The sequence below is a fragment of the Cucurbita maxima genome, unplaced genomic scaffold, assembly GCF_002738345.1.
Source record: "Cucurbita maxima cultivar Rimu unplaced genomic scaffold, Cmax_1.0 Cma_Scf00033, whole genome shotgun sequence".
NCBI classification, from domain to species: domain Eukaryota; kingdom Viridiplantae; phylum Streptophyta; class Magnoliopsida; order Cucurbitales; family Cucurbitaceae; genus Cucurbita; species Cucurbita maxima.
Window position 1 is genome coordinate 525,952 of NW_019272049.1, and position 22,771 is coordinate 548,722.

General features: G+C 38.6%; 1 protein-coding gene across 5 annotated transcripts; it reads right to left on the reverse strand.

Moving 5' to 3' along the window:
• Positions 1-18,333: 18,333 nt before the first annotated feature.
• On the reverse strand, positions 18,334-21,415 carry LOC111467190 (phosphatidylinositol 4-kinase gamma 1). 5 transcript variants are annotated; one of them, XM_023112001.1, is made up of 4 exons: positions 21,104-21,415; positions 20,699-20,731; positions 20,546-20,625; positions 18,334-20,374 (listed from the first exon to the last, which is right to left on the reverse strand). In XM_023112001.1, exon 4 carries the CDS (start codon positions 20,303-20,305, stop codon positions 18,689-18,691), a length of 1,617 nt encoding a protein of 538 aa, XP_022967769.1. In that variant the 5' UTR covers positions 20,306-20,374; positions 20,546-20,625; positions 20,699-20,731; positions 21,104-21,415; the 3' UTR covers positions 18,334-18,688. The 5 variants fall into 5 exon arrangements, with proteins under 5 accessions (XP_022967769.1, XP_022967774.1, XP_022967771.1 ...); XM_023112006.1 differs by having other exon boundaries at positions 18,334-20,434; XM_023112003.1 differs by having other exon boundaries at positions 18,334-20,448.
• Positions 21,416-22,771: the final 1,356 nt, after the last annotated feature.

Here is a 22,771-nt window from a genome sequence, read left to right on the forward strand (position 1 = left end):
CTTCACATCTTCATTGAAGTATATTGTATGATGGATTTCTCTTCGTTCATATTATCTTTGTTGTTTTTCTGTTTCTTGTTGCAGTAATTAAGATTCTGGCATAAGAATTGGGCTGAGGAGAGATAACGAAGAAAGATGAGAGGTTAGTAGTGGGAAGGAGTAAGGAATGATTGTTTTTATTTATTGTTATTATTATTTGGGAAAGTGACTAAACTTTGAAGAAGGTATAGATAAAGCAATTCTTATAGTAGCTTGCTATTCAAGACAATGCACGTAAGATAATTATGAAATGACAGTAAAGAAATAATTGTGAAATAACAGAAAAAATAAAACAAAAAAATTATAAAAAAAAAGTGAGGGATACAAAGATATTTTTGGATAAAATTGCTCAGTGAAAATGAATTCTAGAAAGAAAGATAGTTATGATTTAGTAAATTCCCTTCTTAATTATAAAATATAAGACAATGATCTAACTTTTGAATTCCGAAAAATTCAAAATTATCTTTGAATTTGAATTAGGAAACAAAAATATCAAACACAAGGGTTAACGATTTAGACCGTTTAAGCAAAAATGTAAATTAAAGTTTATTTGATCTTCAAATAAATATGAAAATGATCTAAAACAAAGGATAAGAACCGTCTATAAACATAATATTAGAAAACAAAATTTTATTTTTTTTCCATCTTTAAGAAGAAAATGAGAACTAAATAAAAAAATATCAATGGTGGAAGTGATCTAATAAAACAAATGGACAGATTTCAAGAAAGATAATGAAAGATAAAATAAATTCTGAAGTAGACCACACAGATGCAACGTTAACATAAGATAATCCTAATTCTCAGCCCAATGATCCAAGATTTTTTAAACAAGACCTCTTGAATGAAAGAAATTAACACCTCATACAAAATTTGGATCAACCAATAATTAAAGATAGAATTAGATTGCTCTCTAGATAAAAGATCTAGAACAAAGATTTGAAATCTTGTTTTAAATTGAGTCTAGTCGAACTTGATCAATGTTTGATTGAATAGCTCGATGCAATCTACCACAAGAACTGCATGAAACTTAAAAATGACAAAGATGATGCTCAAATTTGGTGAAAGTTTAACTTTAGAGCTTAATTTCATTCCTAAAAAATATGCCTTTTACACAGTAATTGATGGGTATTTATGGTATCTCCACACAAGAAACTTCGAACTATTCAAATGCTTACTAAAGAAGTTAATGACTGTGATTGGTAAATTACTCCAGTATCCTTTAAATCTCCACAAAAAAAAAAAAGTTAGTCACTTTGACAATTAACTTCCTACCATTTTGCCCACGACAAGAAATTATGAAATTAAAATAATAAATAAAGTTTTCTAACAAATTATCAATTAATTTCTATTTATAGCAACCTCCTCCGCTACTTCAATCGTGCAAATATTCAGCTTCGAAGCTTCGAATAGTTCTTCCTCAATCGAATCAGCTTGTAACACATGAAATAAAGGTTGAACCAAATCTATCCAATTTTGTAGATGAAGAATGAATACTTGTTGAATCTTCTTAGCCTTGGATCGTGTAATATGTTCAGTTGAAATATTTGGAATACTGTGATCATCACGACTTAACAGCATATAACTCTAGATAGGAAGAACTGACAACTAGTCATATCCCTCCATAGTACATTTTGAGGCATTTTAGCATTAACAGGTGTGGACATGATTTTGGTGAATAATCATATACCCCTATATTGATACAACATGAAATAGTAAAGACCTATTTAAGATGAAAGTGAAGGGAATGAACTCTTCATCCACCTAGCGGAAGCATTGGAAACCATTTTGATTTTATTATGAATTAAAACAAAGCAATAAATAGAAAAGTAAGAACTCATACTTTTGTAGAAACCCTAACTTGCAAGACTCCTCGGAGTATTCCAAGCATGTAGAAGTTCTTCAACATTCCACAAGATCTTTCTTACTATGACTTGAATATAAGGTCAAGGCTTGTGGGAGCCTCTTAAAAGAAAATCCCAAAGGGAATAGAAAAATAGTTTGGAGAATTCTCTACAGATGTAATTTCATTATCCAGAGAAAATGGGAGAGATTGATGTCTTTGGCTCAACTCAAGGGTCCTATTTATAGGGACTCTCAAAGAATATTTGCCAAATAATATATTTGCATATTTAATATATTAGGATATTATACCTTTTACAAATCATATTTAGATATTATAAGATATCCTAATATATAACTAATTTAAATCTCATTCAAATTTCAAATATATTTTTATTTAATGTATCAAAATACATTAATCGATTTAATATTTAATTGTATCAAATATAATAAATATATTTTTTCTTTAATATTTCTAATATATTTAAATATTAATTAGAACCCTTCAAATTAATATATTTTTCTCCATTTATATTTAGCATATCTAATATATTAAATATCAATTTGAATCCTTCCAATTAAATATATTTTCTCTATTTATTTAATATATCTAATATATTAAATATTAATTTGACATTTCAAATTAAATTTATTTTCTCCTTTATATTTAATATATCTAATATATTAAATGTCAATTTAAACTCTTCAAATTTTTTTTCAAATAAATTGAACCTTTTAACGTCAGCAAGGGACCTTATAGACCAACAGATTATGAGCTCAAATGATATAAAATTGATTAATTAAATTCTTTAATTAATCAATTTCCATTCATTAACTATAGGTCACACTATAGACCTAGAGTTCCACTTTTATGCACGGTAGGACAAGTTATGTCCATTGATATAATTATTACAAGCAAGTCGATCCTTCATAAGTTATTCATAATTACACCTGGGTCAAAATTCCTTTTTACCCCTGTAATTACATCTTTCACCCTAAGTACCACTGATTCTCTAATGAACAATTTATCTATGATCCAATCAAAACCAAGTCCCTCTCGGGCCAATGAGAGGGTGGAGACCCATTGTTCAAGTCTAGAAATCAGTACTTAAGAGCACAACTCATATACTTTTTTTATATGGAAAGGAGTGAATTCCATCTCATGATATTATGTTCCCAACTCCCTGTTAAAAGATTCATTCTCACCCATGTAAATTAAAGGACAAGAATAGGCAGGAGTTCATAACTCACTCACGATTAAGATCGAGTCGTATATGATCATCATGTAAAATATTAAACTTCTCAATTAACGGATTTATAAAGAGAGATAAAATATTTCTTGGTCCAGTCTTATACAAAATCATTGTATAGAATACCCCCACTTACATGTCTCCACATGAATGATTTGGATCATATCATTTGTAACGATTACAAAGTGGGTCGTATCACTAGTGTTACCAGGATAAAACACCCAACCTTATCCATATACTATAGACTCTTTAGGTTGTTACTTGAACACGATCCTCTTATACGTCAACCACATATTGTTCAAGATTACATTAATAACTTTGGATTTTCATGCAATGGATAACAATTAAATTACAAATAAAATAATATAAATTATTGTTAAAAACTGAATAATTAATTACGAGGCTTTAGGGAATAAACCCAACAGAAAGCATGTAGAAGGGGTTTAGAATAGGCATGCGAAAATAGACAACACGTCTTGGACAAGTATGATAGGGACGTCCGACATGCGGTCATAGACAATACGCCTTGGACATGCATGACTACGACATCCTCTCCCTCTCAATTGATTGATGTCTCTATCAACCAAATCTTCAAACTAGTGATATAGGTTGAGACTAACTTCAGGTCTCTCGACGCGCTTCCAGCTAATCTCAACATTGAGGAGTCTCTTCCAATCTGCAAGGAATTGTTGAAAACAACTCCTTGAATTGTTAACTCTTGGCATCTTCTCTGTCAGATTTTCTCCTACTTTCTTCGCTCTAGAATTTTTCTTCGTTGTGCAAGGTTGTGTCACCTCTCTATGCTTGACGTCTTCTTGGTCGGCAGAGTAAAGTTTCATGTTATTGCATGGACAATAGGGCTAGTCTGCATCCATGGGAGCAAGTGGATCCTATAGTATACCTTCCTGACCTTATGAAAAACTTCAACTAGTCTATAGTATTCTCACACCTGTCTTTGACTCTTGTTGCTTTGATCTCATAGTTGATCTGACCTCAACTTTATCAAAACTCTTTCTCGTCTTGAAACTGTCGCGGCCAACGCTTCTGACTAACCCTTCTCTTCATCCATCTAGATGGTATATTTGTGTGAACATGTGTTGTTTTAGAGGTTTCCGTCTGTTGGTTTTCACAGAATTTCGGTGAGAGGAAATTGGGAAAATGCGTAACAAAAAGGAGAGAGAAAAATAACTCTGAATTTGACTGCGTTCTTTTATTTTCTGAACAAATCTCCTATTTAAAGTAAAAAAGAATTCTAAAATTGGCTGGAGAGTGGCCAACTAAATCTGTGCCACTCCCTTCTAAAACTCTGGTGATCCATTCGACGTGATTTGTCAAATGGTCAAACTCACGATTTTCTGAAATCGTGTGAATAAGAAAAACGGTAAAACTCAGGTTTTATCTAACAATCTCCTCCTAAAACCTGTAGTATATCTACCTTACTATTTGAACAACGATCTTTGAGCGTAGTTCTTCAAATTTCACCCGCGCCAGGGACTTGGTGAAGATGTCTCCAAGTTGTTCCTCTGTTCGGATGTAATCAATTTTGATGAGCCCTCGATCTGCACATTCTCGAATGTAGTGGAATCTGATTTCTATGTGCTTGCTTCGTTCATGCAAAACTGGATTTTTGATCAGGGAGATCGTAGCTTTGTTGTCTACGTATAGCATTGGTGGATCACTTTCTCTCCCGATGAGTTCTTCCATTAGTCGCGCAATCCAGATCCCTTGTGTTGCTGCCATCGAAGCGGCGATGTATTCTGCTTCACAGGAAGACAAAGCAACTACCTTCTGTTTTGTTGATTGCCAGCAGATTGCGCCGCCTGAGAGAAAGTAGATCATTCCGCTAGTGCTCTTACGATCATCAACGTCACCGGCCATGTCACTATCACTGTAGCCAACTAGCTTGAGTTTCTCCTTTCTGCTCCCTGCACAGTATCTTACACCCCAACCTCTGGTTCCGGCTACATAGCGCAGGATGCGCTTGACAGCCGCTAAATGCTCCTCCCTAGGTGCTTCCATAAACCGGCTCACATATCCAACAGAATAAGCAAGATCAGGACGAGAGTTTACCAGATAGCGTAGACTCCCGACAATGCTGCGGTAATTGGTGGAGTCGACTGTCGTCGTAGTGCCAGCCTTCCTTAGTTGGAGTCGGGCCTCCATTGGCGTCCTTGTAGGATTACTGTCCACAAGTCCAGTTGTGTCCAGCAGCTTCTTTGCGTATGCACTTTGGCAGATGGAGATGCCGGTAGAATTCTGTTGCACTTCGATGCCGAGATAGTAGCTGAGCACGCCGAGATCGCTCATCTCGAAGTTTTTCGACATCTCCTTCTTGAACCTCCCGAGGACTTCCATGTCACCTCCAGTGATTATGAGGTCGTCGACGTACACTCACACGATTAGTCGCTTCTTGTCATGGCCGTGCGTGTACATGCCATGCTCAGAGGCGCAACGTTTGAATTTCAGTGACAGTAAGGTACTGTCGAGCTTCGCGTTCCAGGCTCGTGGAGCTTGTCGAAGCCCGTAGAGTGCCTTGTGCAGGCGCAATACTTTATTGGGGTTGTTGTTATCCAGGAAGCCAGGTGGTTGTCGGACATAAACAGTCTCCTTCAGCTCTCCGTTAAGGAAAGCAGACTTTACGTCCATATGGTGAACCTCCCAAGAGTAATGTGCTGCAATTGCAAGTAAGAAACGAACGGATTCTAACCTTGCCACTGGCGCAAATACCTCTTCGAAGTCCACTCCTTGCTTCTGGACGTAGCCCTTCGCCACCAGGCGGGCCTTGTGTTTCACAACTTCTCCTTTTCCGTTGCGCTTCAGTTTGAAGACCCATTTGAGCCCTATGGCTTGGTGTCCAGGCGGCATATCCTCTAGACTCCACGTCTGATTTTCGGTGATGGATGTCATCTCCTCCTGCATTGCCTTCAGCCAGCACGGGTTCTTTTCTGCTTCGGCGAAGGTGTTCGGTTCATCTGCACTGATGGCATGTAGTTCGGCCACTTCTTCGAGCTCGCGCACTGCCAGTCCAGGTGGTTCACCTCCTCCTACTAGGTCGTCCATCCTCCGGTACCTGGCCTCCAGATCAGTATCGTGATCGGCATCCAGCGTCGAATCCACAGTCCGTGGTGTTGCGAATTCCACTGGTTCAGGGGTTGCACCTGCTGGCGGCGGTGACGGCTGCTGATGCTGGGCTCCTCCTTCTTCCGGCTCAGTGACGAGGTACTCCACCGTGAATTGATTTGGATTATGGTCTGCCTCGATCACGTCATTCCACTGCCAGAAGGTGCTTTCATCGAAGACGACGTCGCGAGACACGTGAGCTCGCCCCCCTACAGGATCATATAGTCTGTACGCCTTGCTCCCGGGTTCATAGCCGATAAAAACGACCTTCAGCCCCCTAGGATCGAGCTTGGCGAGGTGGGGACGTGTTACCTTCATGTAAGCGACGCAGCCGAACACGCGAAAATGAAGTACCGCTGGTTTTTTGTTGTACCAGGCCTCATATGGTGTCTTCCCGTCAAGGCTTCGGGTTGGTGACCGATTGAGGAGATATACGGCCGTCATTACTGCCTCTCCCCAGAATCTCCCAGGCATCCCGGCCGTCACCAACAATGACCTTGCTGTCCCGACGATGGTCTGATTCCGGCGCTCCACCACTCCGTTCTGTTGGGGGGAGTAGGGCGCCGTTAGGTGCCGTTGTATGCCGATTTCGTCACAGTACTTACCGAAACTTGTCGAGGTGAATTCTCCGCCTCAGTCTGTGGGCAGCACTCGCATCTTCTTCTCACATTCGGCCTCCGCTCGCGCTTTAATGCACTTAACCGCCTCTGTCGCCTCACTTTTCGCTTGCAGCAGGGTCAGCCACATGAAGCGGCTTTTGTCATCGACTAATAGGAGGAAGAAACTCTTACCGCCTGGGGTCGCCGGCTTGATGGGCCCGCAGATATCGCCGTGTACAAGCTCCAACGGCTCATCGGCTCAATAGGATGTTCGAGACGGAAAGGGTGTGCGCCTCTGTTTGCCGATGAGGCACCCGTCGCACAGCTTGTTCACACCTTTGATTGCTGGCAAACCGTGCACTAACTCCTCCTTCTGTAGTTTTTCTAGAGCAGGAAAGTTTAAATGCCCGTACCTTGCGTGCCACCTCCAAGATACCTCTTCGATCTTGGCCGAGAGACTGACAGGTTGCTCTATCTCTAACTCCAGGATGTAAAGACGGTTTGTCGTGCGCCTTGCCTGTGTGAGCAGCCGTCGTTGATTATCGCAAATTTTGAGTAGTCCGCGCTCGATGGAGATGAAACAGCCTGTCTCATCGAGTTGACCCAGGCTCACAAGGTTAGCCTTGAGCCTCGGGATGAAGTAGACGTCGGTCAGCTTGCGATGCTCGCCTCCCTTGCTGGCGAACAGGATGGTGTCGCGTCCTTCGATCTCTATGACGGATCCGTCGCCGAATTTCACCGTCCCGCGGATCCCCGAGTCGAGTTCGGAGAATGCAGATCTAGCCCCGGTCATATGGTTTGTTGCCCCTGTGTCTAGGATCCATCGCCGGTCCTTGTGTTGCTCGTCCCGCTCGCTGATCTGAGCGAACACTCGCTCCTCCTCCAGTTGAATTGGCTCCCTAGCTGGTGCCACCTTTGCTACGCCCAGCTGGAGCTCTTTCTCGAGTTCAACATCGTTGTTGATTACCTCCATTTCCGTGGATTTGGAATCGACAATGGGGACACATGCACTTACCATGAAGAGAGCTGGCTCGTCCTCCTCGGATTGAGCCACATGGGCCTTTTCGGCCTTCTCCTTGTTCCTAAGCTTGCTCCAGCAATTCCTGCTTAGGTGTCCTCTCTTCCCACAGTTCGAGCAGATTGGCCTGTCATTGGTCGACTCCTTCTTTTGATTCCCATCTTTCCCGCGCATGCGCCCGTGGGAGATCCATGGCTTCTTATCGTCTTTGCGGCTGGAGGAGGACCCGTTGCTCTGGCCGGTGTTGTCACGGAGCTTTAGACGTGCAAGCCATTCCTCCTCTGTGAGGAGTAGACGACCCCCCTTGTCGACAGCTGAAATGGTATTTTTCTTCCGCTGCTCGACGTTACGCAGTCTTCCGGTCACCTCTTCTACCGTTAGGTCGTTCACGTCAAGCAATGTCTCGATTGAAATCGCAACTTGCTCGAGGTGATCAGGGACAACCTGCAGCATCTTCTTCACGATTTCTGTCTCGCTGATGCTGCCACCGAGTGTGGTGATGTTGTTGGCGAGCCCCGTGATCCGCATTGAAAAATCATCGACGGATTCACCGTCCTTAAAGTGGATCTCCGGGAGCTCCTTCCGCAACTGCTCGATGTTGGATTCCCGCACAGCCATTCCTCCTCTGTGAGGAGTAGACGACCCCCCTTGTCGACAGCTGAAATGGTATATTTCTTCCGCTGCTCGACGTTACGCAGTCTTCCGGTCACCTAGAATTGTATAATATATAACGTCGTAACCTAGAGTTTATATATAATGAAATAAATATCGTGATTAAATTGTATAATATTCAATTTTTTGTTATCTTTAATAATAATATATAAACTCACTCCCATTTCTTCTACTCTTAAGGACGGTGATCCGCTGCTCTAGGTGATCGAATAACTCGACTGCTTCCGCTGCATCTCTAGGGGCACAGATCGTAATATGGCAGCAAACGCCAACCAATCCTCACGGTACTCAATCGTTTCTCCTTCCTCTGGCTCAACAGCATGCCATAAACCTTGCGCCTGTAGGTTGACGCGCATCAACAAGATCCATTCGTTATAATTCGACTTTGTCAATATTGGATACTGAACGACGGCATTCGTTGTCTCCCTGATCACCCGCTCAATGATAACTTAACGCCCTCTTCGTGGCGGCAATGATGGAGATGTCGGCACACGACGACGGCGTGGAGAAGTGAGTGAGCCTGCCTGAGATGGGCCCCACGATGTGTGTGTTTTTACACTTTGCATTTTCTTCTACTCGAACCTAAGACCTTTGTGATGTTAGGTCAAAGCTCTAACCACTTGAGCTATTCAACTTGTTTGTTGATAGGTTGGCTCCTCTGCAATGATATACACCGATCTTCAACTTGGCTCTGATACCACTTGTTGGTTTTCACAGAATTTCGGTGAGAGGAAATTGGGAAAATGCGTAACAAAAAGGAGAGAGAAATTGTTTTATTTTCTGAACAAATCTCTTATTTAAAGTAAAAAAGAATTCTAAAATTGGCTGGAGAGTGGCCAACTAAATCTGTGCCACTCCCTTCTAAAACTCACTCTGGTGATCCATTCGACGTGATTTGTCAAATGGTCAAACTCACGATTTTCTGAAATCGTGTGAATAAGAAAAACGGTAAAACTCAGGTTTTATCTAACACCCTCTGTCTCCCTCCTTTGGTGGAGTGTTGGCTTGGTGTTTCTTCCCAGCCCTTGGGTGATCACTAAGAACAGGGTTTGTGAGTTTAATGGACCCAACTATTAGTAACTCATTAGTTGCTGGTAGAATTCAGCAAGCTCGGATTTAGCCATATGACATTCATTTGTGGTCGGCAATCTTGCCCCCAATATAATATCAATCTCATTATTTATCTGTCCAAGTGGAAATAAATACTTTGTCCGACTTCCTTGTCTCACGTCATGGTGTTATTCAATTGACCACAAGGCTTGTGTTGGAGTTGGCTTGCTTGAGCTTCTCTCTTTAAATACAGTAATGACAACTAGTGTAGGTTCATCATGGTTTAGATCCTTTCTAAATTGTAGTGTTGACATCATGTTCACCCCTCCTTGATGATGGGTATTTATTTGGATAATTGTCAGGTTGGACCTTGTTATTACTAAGCTTTTTGCTAGGGGCATGAGAAAATTTTGTGTTCTAGTAGGAAGTCCATCCCTAACACGATGTCAAAGTCGCTCATCTTGACTATCGCAAAGTCGGTTCGTCCAGTCCAAGTCTCTAGCTTGATGGGAGTTCTTTTCGTAACTCTTAAAACGGGTAAAGATGCTGAATTGATGACCTTCATTTTTCCTGTGTCTCGATGCTAAAGGATATTCAAGCGTTTTTCTTTAGTCTCTGTCATGAAGTTGAGGGTGGCTCCAGAGTCGATAATAGTATTTTTGGCCGCTCTATAATTAACCCAGGTCTCGACATACATAAGAACGTATTCCACTAGCTCTCTGTCTCTTCCACTCTCTTCTCGAGAGCAAACAAGTACTTTAGTGCTCCCACGTGGGGGTGTCCGACATTCTTAGCTAATGGTATTTTTGCTTCTACCGTCTCATACTTAGGTTATGAATTCACTTCAAATTTTGCTTGGAAGGCGTATAGTGTCGCCTTCTATGGACATTCAGACACTTAATGAGACCCCTTGCATATGAAGCAAGACGGGGGTCTTGGCTTTGCCATTGAATGTTCTAGTTGTGAGATCTTTGTCATGGAGTCTTACCTCTCTGTTAGGAGGACTCGTATTCCTCTTCTTTGCCTTCGAGTCTATCACTTCCCCCACCTCTGGGGGAGTTTGGTCAGTAACTCTGGTTTCCACCACTTGCAGATGCCTGGTTCCGCCCAATCTCTTGGGTTTATCGATACTAAGATCAAACAATCGTTCGACTATAGCATAGGCCGTGGAATAGTTTTGAACTCTTTGTTCATAAGGCTTGATTTTCGCCCCAGCTTCAGCCCTTCAATAAAACTGAAGACCTTGTCTGCCTCGGCCATATCACGAATATGAAACATAAGCCTAGAAAACTACTTAACATAGTCTCAAATACTGTCCATATGACTCAGCTCTCTTAGCTTCGTTATTGTTTCAAGCTATCTCAAGTGTCCACAGTACATCGACCATCTTGAATGTCCATCTACTTGGACCTCCACCACAACTTTGCATCGTCTTCCAGATGCATTGTTGCCAACGTGACCTTTGCTTCTTCTGCCATGATATTTGTGACTCGAGTATTGTTCGAGATCGAAAATAAAGTTCTCTCGAGCCTTTATCTTGTTAAAATGTACTACACCTCCAGTTGGGGTTTGGTTCCCGCACTCATGGCAAGGTTTAATCTGGCACTTAGATCCACCACTTCATCCCTAATCACTCCAAGGGTTGCTCTCAAATCTTCAGACAAATCTGAGACCGTCAGAACAATCGTTGGTTGGACATTGTCTAGGCCCTCAGCGCGTTCTTCCATTCGAGCAATAGAGACCGTCAAAGCCACCAGCACTTGTGGCCTTGTCTTCTAAGGTCTTGACTCTATTCATTAATTTGGGACAGGCGTTACCTCAAGACGTGATAAGGATCACGGTGTTCCAAATGTTCCAACTGGATCTATTTCACAATCCAAAGTCAAGAAGATTCAATAAGCATTCATTCTTCATCTACAAAATTGGTTAGGCTCGGTTCAACCATCATTTCATGTGTTATAAGCTAATTCGATTAAGGAAGAACCATTTGGAGCTTCAGAAGTGAATATTTGCACGGTTGAAGTAGCGGATGAAGTTGCAAGCATCATTTTATGAGTTGTTAAAATACTTTATTTATTATTTTTAATTTCATAAAGTTTGTAATGATCAAATTGACTTCGTCTTTTGTGGAGATTTAAGGAGATCGAGATTAAATCAAGGACACCAACTTCTTTTGTGGGGAGACTATAAATACCCACAAATTATTATAAAAATCAGATTTGTGATGAATGAAATTGATCTCTCAAGTTGATACGTTCCTTTTAGAAATCTGAACATCATCTTTGGTCGTAAGATGAATGAAATTTATCTTTCAAGTTGAGACATTCCCCTTTAGAAATCTAGCAAAGATGTTCGATTGTGGAGTGACTCTTTAGAACAAGGTTCCAAATCTTGCTGTTAGATCTTTGATCGTAAAAGGTAATTTAATTCTAGTCTTGTCTCTTGGTTGATTCGAATTTTGTATAAGGAGGTGTTAATTTCTTTGATTCAAGGGTTCTTGCTTGTAATGCTTGGAATGCATGAAACATGCTTAGCTTATGGTAGGATTTTAAATCTATATGACATACTTTATGCATATACATTTTCTATTTAATTAAAACATACATTCATAATGCATAATTGATTAAACACACTAAAGTGGATTGGTTTTAGCATTTTAAAGCAAGTAATTAACTAAATTATTGCATTAATAATTAAAAATAACTTGAACCGCTCCCGAGGATCAGAACTGGGCGAACCAACCGTTAAAAACGTTGAACCGGACCCCAACGGCAGAAAAAAAAACACCCAAACCACCTCTTCCTTCTTCTTCTTCGGTTCAGCTTGCTATCTCTTCCATTTTCGATCAATTACAACCTAGAATGGACACTCATTAAAGCCCATACACATTAGGCTTGTTACAATAATTGTATGAAATGGAAGCATAAAAAAAAATGCCAAAACCAAAAACATCAACTTTAGCAACCACAAAATTTCATTCATGAAATAATACCCACCATGCTCAAATTAATGTAAATAAAGTGCCTAAAATTTGGTCTGATGCCAATTGATGGAGTTAATATAACATATGCGGAAGCAATTTGGATCTTTGGCACTCTTAGAAAATTAATTATAGTAAATAACTAGCATGCTCATAAGTATTAAAACTCAAAGTCTTTGAGTACTAACCTTTTGTAGTTCAAATTTCTTTTTCCTCACGTACCAGTTTCGAACCACCACTAGTGTCTTCTTCACTATCTCCAGCCTTAGAATGAGATTGTGGAATTCGGCGAGTGACTAAACTTGGGAGGGATGTAGTATATATGAGAAGAGAGTTTGTGAGAGTTTTATTTTTTCAAGGTTTTTCCAAGGAAGAAGTTTCATGTACCTTGATCACTCTATTTAGAGTCATGTTTGCATGTTCATGCAAATTTGAGATTACTAAATTTTGACACTCAAAATTCCACACAAATTTGTGGGATTTATTTGGCAAGTATGTAAGTTTTGTTAAACCAAATTTTGACAGCTCAAAATTCCACTGACTCAAACATGTATTTTTCGATGGAGTGAAGTCAACCTTTAACTTTCTTCATTTTAATTCAACAATTAATTTAAATAATTAATTTCAAATTAAAGTAATATTAAATGATTAATTAAATATTTAATTAATATTTAATATTAATTCAAATGTCAATCTCTGTCGGTCAATTCTTAGACATATTTGATTAAAATATTTAAATCTTATTTAAATATCTAAGATTCTCTCTTTTTGTTTAATTCGTAAATAAAACAAAAATGCGGTTAAATATATCGTATATATGTAATGCATATTCCCTAATTTGAATTCAAACACTTCGAACTCACTTGTCACACTGTTCTAAGGTTTAGTCTGATATGAGCTAGCAGAGAGACCTAATGAACCTACAGATCATGGGCTCCAACGATCCGAGATTAACCGGCTAAACTCATTAACCTTGTTAACCAACATTCGTTAACTACTAGGACACTCCATGATAGCCTAGTAGTTGCACTCCCCTCACTATAGATATATTTTTGTCCATTTGATATAACCATGATTAGTAAGTCGGTCCTTCACAGGTTGTTCGTAACTAGAACTGGGTCAATTTATCATTTTACTCCTAAAGTTACTTATTGTTCCTTAAGTCCCACTGATCCTCTAATAAACAATTGGTTTGTGGTCCAACCACCCAACCGAATCCCTCTCTGGGCAATGAGAGAGTGGGATCCCTTGTTCAAGACCTAGAGTCAGTACTTAAGGGAACAATCTCTCTACTATCCCTAAAAGCGGGTAAGAGTGAATTCCATCTTACACCCTATGTCCCCAACTATTCACCCAGTCTTACCCCTGAAAATGGGAGGCTTATTGAGTCGGCGAAGTCAGGCTACTCTCACCCATGCAAATCTAAGGATAATTCTGAATAAACAGAAGTTCATAGTTAGCTAAGGATTAAGGTCGAGTTACCAAGGTCATCGAATGAAAAAATTAGTCTCAACAGTAAACGACATTATAAAGTGAGAGTGGTTTTCTTCATCGTCTGATCTTATGCAATACTCATTGCATAGGAGGCCCCTACTCACATGTCTCTAGATGTACAATTTAGTGATCACATTGTTTATAACATATACAAAAGTGGGTCTCATCCATAGTGTCCCCAGAATAAGGTAATCAGTCTTATCCCTATACTATAGATCATTTTGACTATATACTTGAACTTGATCCACTCTTATGTCTCTACATGTAGTTCAAGCAATCATACTATAGTCAGAGTGTTCTTAGTTTATTGTATTTAGATTAATGATCGTAACATTCACTTTATTCAATAACAATCTTTACTGAATAAACATCAATAATAACTTTATTAAAAATCGAATATGTTTTTGTTTACAAACTATGAGTTTTAGAACAGATATTTTATTTAACCTTCCAAAATGAGTGGTAATGATTTTTTAGAATTTTTTTTTTTTTTTTTTTTTTTTAAAGTTGGAGTATATTATTAAAATATTTAAAAGTTTTAAAGAATATATTTTTAGAAAAAATTAGAGTTATTTTAATTAATTTAACCAAAAAAAATTGAAGTAAAAAGTAGGTCCAAAAACAACCCCAAAAATACATGAATAACCTACCCCGTCCCACCTACCATATCCCTGGAATGGACATGCTCAAATCTTGTTCAACTAATCATAATTTCATGTCATCACTCATCACCATTTTTTTCAACACAAATAATAATAATAATAATAATAATAATAATAATAATAATAATAATAATAGCATTGTTGATTTAAGTTCTTTTTCCTATTTTTAACATTCAAGCAATTCCATTAATGATACATTTTATTCAAGGTGTTTTATAATTAATTCCAAAATTACTTGTTTTTTTTTTATTCATCTATTTGAAAATATTTATGTAGTTAATTACATATGTTTAAATGAAAGTTGAAGTAAATGATAGGATTAAATTATTTTTATAGCAAACTAAGCATAGTTTGCATTGATTGGTTGTAAAGAAGAAATGCATAAAGGATGAGTTCAGAGAAAAAAAGCATTTGAAAATAAATAATCGCAGAATAAAGGCAAACAAACAATGCACGTGTGGCTCTCACAACTACAACTCCTAAGCAATCATCGATTTAATAATTCAATCAAACAAATTGAATCCGTTCTCCATCAACGATTCACAGAATTCCTTCACTCTATTCAATTTGTTCTTGCTTTTGATTTGATTTGAATTGCCTTCATTTTAACCCTAACATGCGATTTTCAGAGCCGCCATTAACGAACGATCAACAATAATTTCACATCAAATAGAGAATCAGAGAGAGAGAGAGAGTTTGAACATTACGAAGAATTTGTTTCAATCCGCTATAGATTCCAGACCTCCTCCTTCAATTGCTTCTAGCAACGCATCGGCAACTTCCACTTCTTCTTCTTTCATCTGTTCTTCGTCTCCTCTCGTTTTGCTCGCCGAATCGAGAACCGACCTCTGCTCTTTCTTCTCCTTCTTCGTCGGCTCGATTTCCGATGCGATCGAGTTGAACGATCCGAATTTCGGAGTGATCTCGGCTGAGACTCTGCAAAATTTGGTGTCGAAAGTGAAGGCAAAGCTGGAGTTCGACGCCGACGTCAACTCGTCGAGATTCTCGAGAGCCGACGGACAGTGCTTCCGCCGTTTAGGTTCTCGAATCAAATCGGTATCCTCACCAAAGTCCGCGGCGGCTGAGACGGCGACGGCAGTTGGAGCTAGAGGACGATCGCCGGGATCTGGATCGGCGGCGGGAAAAGAGGAGCGGGAGAGTGGTGAAAGTGGTGGATTTTGAGCGAAATTTTCATGAGTTTGAGGCTCTGGCATTTTGTTTGTGAAGAGATCCATTTTTTTTTTTTTATAAGAAAAAAAAACCAAAAAAACAAAAAACTAAGACTATTTAACCATCTTCAAGATGAAATTACCGGAATGCCCTCAATTGTATTTCTTGTGGTCCTCACCTTAGAGTGGTCCCGCAGTTCCACGTGTCATATAAATGGATTTTATTTTATTTTATTGCTTTTCCTCGATCATTGAAACAAATCCACTTTTCCAACTTCCACATTCATGTTTTGTATTTAATTCTTTTTAATTATTTTTAAAAAAATGATAGATAAATTTTAATCCTTAAAATTTGTATTTAACCCAACATATTAATGTTTATCTTAAATATATAAAATTAAAATACTCAAAACTTATTAGATACAAAAATAAAATCGTATGAAATTATATATTGAGTTTGTATGCACAGAGTGTGGTGAAAGGTGATTTAGAGGTTAATAGGGCGGAGCCGAAGAGTAATCAATCGGCTCTGTCTGCGGCAATTATGACTACTACCCTTGCGGCGTCAAAGCCAGCAGTGGTGTTAGGAAAATAATAGTAGAGGATTCATAAGCTATTGAAAAGAAATGATCGAGGTTGGTAAACCGAAAGGACTTTGATACCATAACCTTTTCTACTATATTATATCTAGAAAAAAGTGTTAGAGAAAGAAAAAGAATATGGAGACTAAGAGGCAATTATCCTTAAATGGAAGTTGTTGACAACGTCTAGGACTATTGAATTGGGATTTTGAATCACGGTAACTGATTAAGAAACGAGGGAGAATCGAAGGTAAGTCATAGGAGTTTGATAGCTTTTGAAAACTATTATTTATGTATTAGGAAATCATTTTGAACTAGTTTTGTACCCGAGAAGCACTTGAAAATTGTTCCTTAAAAATCCTTTCATATTTGTAATAGTTAAGTTTACCGCTAGCAGATATTATCTTTTTTAGGCCTTTTCTTTCAAATTTCTCCTCAAGATTTTTAAAACACTGCTAGGAAGCGGTTTCCACACCCCTATAAAAATATAATATGAATCACTACTATGAAATTTTCATACCTCAAGGTCCAATGACAAGGACTAGTGTTAATAAGCTACAACAAACTTTGTTCACTTATATTCAAACTATGATTAGCTCGTCAAAAGAAATTCTAGAAGATGTTGAAGACATCTCTTATATGTTATGCATGGTTGAGACTCAAAAAAGAGATGAATTAAATGCACTTTAATTTGCATTTAATTACTTAATTGAATTTATGAAACTAGTCCAATGATGGTTAATAAGCTCATTTTATTTATTGTATTATTTAATTATCATTTAAATATTTGTTCATGATATATAAGCTAATTTTTAATATAGGAACTAAAGTTATATTATAACCCGTTATCATATTCCACCTTAATTTACCATATTCCTCATTAACTAGCCATTTTAATCTAGCTAAGAATGGTAACTAGCCATTTTAAAGCCATTTTAATAGGGAGATTATGGTAACTAGCCATGTTAATCTCATTGACTAGTGAATTTAATATGGAGGTGTAAAGGTTATATATAAAACTTATTTTCTTCACGGAAAATTAAAAAGAATAAAAATTTCTATTTTAGCTCTGGAGACTTAGAATAGAAATTTCTATTTTAACTCTTGAGACTTGAGAATCACGAGTTTTCGTTTTCAAATCACAAGTTTTCGTTTTCGAATCACGAGTTTTCTTTACTCTTGATATTGATCATAGGTAGTTCGTACCAAACTTTCCCCTTGAGTTGATTCCAAAACTCTCGTTCTTCCCCTTGAGTTGATTCCAAAACTCCAAAACATTTGGTATCAGAACTGATTCCAAAACTCCAAAACACAAAAACATTTTGTATCAGAACTTTCTCAATGCTGGGGTGATTCCTTTCTCAATTCTGGAGCTGATTCCTTTCTCAATGCTGGGGCTGATTCCATATCAGAATGTTTTTGTTTCCCTCTCCAACCGATGTGAGATCTCACAATCCACCCTCTTTCTGAGTCCAACGTCCTCTTTGGCACTCGTTCCTGATGTGGGATCTCACAATCCACTCTCCTTCGAGGCCCAGCGTCTTCGATGACATTCGTTTGTCTTCCCAATCGAGGTGGGATCTGACAATCCACCCCCTCGGACCCAACATCCTCACTAACACTTGTTCCTCTCTCTAGTCAATGTAGGATCTCACAAGTCACTCCCTTTAGGACCCATCGTCTTCGCTGGCACACCATATGGTGTCCACCCTTCTTCGGAGCTCAGCGCCTTCGTTGGCACACCACCTAACGTCTGGCTCTAATAGCAATTATACAATAGCTAGTAGAATGTCCCACAAAGATGGAAGCTAGAATATCATAAATCTTGTCAGGCATGACCATGCACCATCCAAAGGCTTCCAAAATGAAGATCCAATAACGATGAGCAAAGGAGCAAAAGACAAGTAAATGTCCATAGACATTCAATGTAAATACAAAATGAACACAAACTTATATAAGTAAATGAATTATGAGATTACATAAAGAGGGAAAGAGCTGAAGAATATTTTCTAAGGAAACATCATGACCTGCAACAAAAACGCTTTCAATGCAGCCATTTCATATGAATTTGTATTACAAGCAAAAGAAAATATGAGAGGGAAAGGATGGCTGCCTAACTCAACACTCACTTTTCCCTTTCTGCCCCCCTCCCTATCATCGTCGTTATCGTCTATTCTATGTAAGGTCTCCTTTGATTTCACCATGAGAAAAGAAATCAGAACTTGCAAGAAGTTCCCATCCTCTGAAGCTTTGAGCCCACGCGTCTCGTCTTGTCGAGTGCTGTCGGTAAAAGCTTCTCAAAACTATCCAAAAACACCTCCCACTCATCCCGACTCATTTCTCCGAACATGATTGCCCCGCTCTCACTGTGAAGCTTCTGCACTGAGAAACTCTTGCTCTTCGTCAAACCAACATGGTTACTACTTTTCGGAACAACCATGCAGTTAAAGTCGTTGATGTCATAGTCATATAGCTTTGATCCAGTTGTAGGACATGGGAGCTTAGGAACTTTTGGAGGCTTGAGGATTTCAGGTGTCTTTTGGAGATGGGGACCAAAAACCTCTTTGTTGTGACCATCATATGTGCTTTTGCTTTCGAATTTGAACATTTCCAGGTCTCCGTTTTCGTGTCTGGCTTCTCGCTCACCCGAAATGATAATCGGTACAATGGCCATAGCTCGAGCACAAAGGTTCTCTAATGCACTTAAGATTTCTTCTCCACTGCCGAATTCCCTGGTCATCATTTCACCAATGTCAGCAAGACAAAGCCCAGAAGCTACAGCCTTCTTCAGAAAAATGGTGCACAGAATGAGGATTCTAATGGAGGCCTCCCTTATAGCAGGAAGCTCAGATCTTAAGAGTTCTGCATCTTTGACGGGATCAAGATTGGCAATATACTCAAGTTCGGTCTCAGAGAAAGGTACCGACGCCTGAGGCCAGTGAAGCCACTCGAAATATGGATCATCGAGCCACTCTGGAAGGCAAAGTCCATGATCAATCGGCACAAGCTCGACCACCCCAACATCACAATTCTCATGCCTTTGTTTCTTCTTCACAAGTAAATTTCCTGCATGCCTATCAATATTTAAGAGTCTTATATCAAAAATCCCAATGCGATGAACTGCAGCGACAGAGAAACTAGAGGGACCAAGGTCTCCAGCATCAAAATCGTGATCTACGTAACTCTGGAGTGATGCAATCTTGCACGGTGCAGTCGGAATCCCAGATGAATTATTAACATGGAATCCAACATTTGAGATCTCTACCAAAGCTGTCGGAGGAACACCGACAAAGCCACCATAGTCAAGCAGATAAGCTGCCAATTCACGAATTCCAGTTTCACCAATCCGAACCGAGCGCTTCAAACCAGGTTGACCCATCAACCTACCAACAAATCCTTTAGGATTATTACACGCAAATGGTTCTTCATCAATAGGCTTTACCACAGCAATGTTAACCCCACTTTCATTACGCAGGATATACGCACCACCTAACCCGCTCGACACTGGTACTGGATCAACACCACACGACAAAGCATTTGTGGCCTCTTCTATGACAGCATGCAGCCCTGTGGTAGCACGGCCAAGCATAATTTTAATCCTCGGCTTGTTGTCAACTTGTTCTACCAAAGATAGGCATGGATTTGAAAAGCTTCGATGTATACAAGCAACTTCAAATGCCTCTCTCAAGGAGTTAACAAAATTGTTTTGGTCAATTTCGCAATTGCTAAAGTCGAGATGGGTATAGGATTGAAGCCTACATCTCTGAGATCGGCAAAACAGCTTAAACTCACAATGTCGATCAACTACAGCGGCCATCATGAACAATTTCATGCAGCTTAATGACAGTTACATGACAATGAAAGGAAAATCGTCACGGTTTTCCCTAAGGATCTGCCTTCCCTGGAAACATCAGGAATCACTCTATTTCTCATTTCCAAGAAGTGCATCGAGATTCAACTACTAATGATCAAAATCTACAACAGAACAATATTTATAAACTTAAAAAAATTATACATTGAACAACCACGCAGCAGGAACAATAAGGTTAGGGTAATTGTTAAGTTTTCTTACCATTAAGGTCAGATTAAGTTTTAAAACATCATAATAAATGCATGCCGACTTCCACCCAATTCTTTGGAATCCATCACAACCTGCAGAAAAGTTAGAATTTATAAATCATGTACTGAAAATCAAGAGAAAATCTGTTGAGTGATATTAACAAACCTAATAATCCACCAATTGGATTACTAGACTGGTCTGAAACCCAAAAAAAAAAAAAAAAAAAGGTAAAAGAAATCATCATCTCATACATACTCAGATACAACTTGATAAGAAAATGTGAAGAAGAAAATTCCATTTGAACTCTAAAACGATGCCCTGTTCCACGAATGTTTTAAGGATTTTGGTCATATTGTACACATTGTCCATGATTCAAACTGAGCACAAACAATTCACCCATCCGAGGATCAAAGAAAAAGTAAAGAAAACTGAACTGAATCGCTGAACATTGCTCGATCTATTCATTTTCCAGACAATGAAACAGAAAAACAAACCAGTCTCCCATCTAAGCACAAAATAAGCATACAAAAACAAAAACGAGAGAAAAGGGGAACTAAAGCGAGAACTAACCGTGAACACACAGTGTTTAAGGCATCCTGGGAGACGAACAGGAGAATGGGAGCGCGAGAGAAAGCAGTTGGGTCACCGGCAAAATTCAGAAAGGACCCTCCCGCTCCCCTTTGACGAGTTATAAAAGAAGAAGAAATTCCTCAACCCCAATGCAGTGCCCCAAAATCCCCACAACCCCATCCTTTTATGTACGCTCCCATTTCCCATTCTGTTTCTTCCTCATCCATCGCCCCCTTTTTTTGGGCGATTTCCAAATTAGGGCAAATCGGGACAGGTTGTTTTTGCCAACGACAACTCTCTTCTAACTAACTTCAAAACCCCACTTTTTTGTAACCATTCTTACTTTTTCAATCAATAAACAAATACAAAGCAAACTACTTTTGAGTTTAATAGGAATCGGGGTCAAAAGATGGAGGTACAAAACCAAATACAATAAACTTTAATGAACCTCGGGACAAAAAGTTGTTGAAATTATCAAAAGATATTTCAATTCATATCATATTCAAGAAGAATGAAGTTTCATTGTTATAAATTTTGGGTGGATCATAATTTAGAGTAACTTTGAGTTTGTTTCTTTAATGTATTTTAAGGCTTATTTACATACTATCTAATTATAGCCCTAAAATATATGTAGCTGTTAATTATGATCATAAATTATGAAAGTTACAACTCTTTGGAAAGCCGTACGCAATGTTAGAAGTTTTCATTTTAAGGGTATATAATGTCATGTATGTTATATTTGTAAGATAGACTTGAAAAATGTAGTAAAAGAAACATTTATACTTTCCTTTTACCAATGACTAATTTTTTTTGCAAATCTATGTAGTTTAGGTTGCATGTAGAAACATTTAAGCTCGACATGATCAATCTTGCTTGTGGAGTGATTCGAATCTCAAACAAGTGTTTTTGCCTTGAGATATTTGATCAATAAGAATCATTCAAGCTAGACATGATCAATCTTGCTTGTGGAGTGATTTGAAACTCAAACAAGTATTCTTGCCTTGAAATATTTGATCAAAATAATCATTTAAGCTAGACATGATCAATCTTGCTTGTGGAGTGATTCGAATCTCAAACAAGTGTTCTTGCCTTGAGATATTCGATCAACAAAATAATCTGAATCTTACTCCACTTGTAGTGATTTTATATCAAATTCTCCATCATTTCCCTTCAAACTTATTCATACAATTTCTAAACAAATTACCCACAAGTTCTATGAAGAAATCGAGTGCTGAAAGTGCCTAGAAACCATTCCTCCAATCTAATCCGCCATTGAAGAGCTTCAAGGAAAACTAAAAAATTCAATCCGAGGTTACACGACAATTCGTTGAGTAAGGACAATCCCAATAAGTTTATGCACCTCTAAGGAGTTTTTCCATAGAATACCATGAAGGGAAATAACCTCAGGAATGTGCTCAATTCAAGGTAATCTGCATGGGAATTCCTTTAGCCACTCTCACCCATGCAAATCTGGCTAAAAGAATTAGTTTGGAGAAACGACTTTGAGAGTGAAAATTTAATTTTGAGAAATTGTTCTCGGTCTACAACTCATCTGAAACACCAATTTTCGTTTCTTGGACAATCTATTCTACAACATTTCAGCTCTCGATTCCTTCATCAAAGTTACTCAATTTGATCCTCGGAAGCTAAAGGAATTCCCAATTTGAA

Excerpts from the sequence above, each read along its gene's own strand:
- LOC111467190 (XM_023112002.1), bottom strand. The coding sequence starts at position 20,305 with ATGAAATTGTTCATGATGGCCGCTGTAGTTGATCGACATTGTGAGTTT.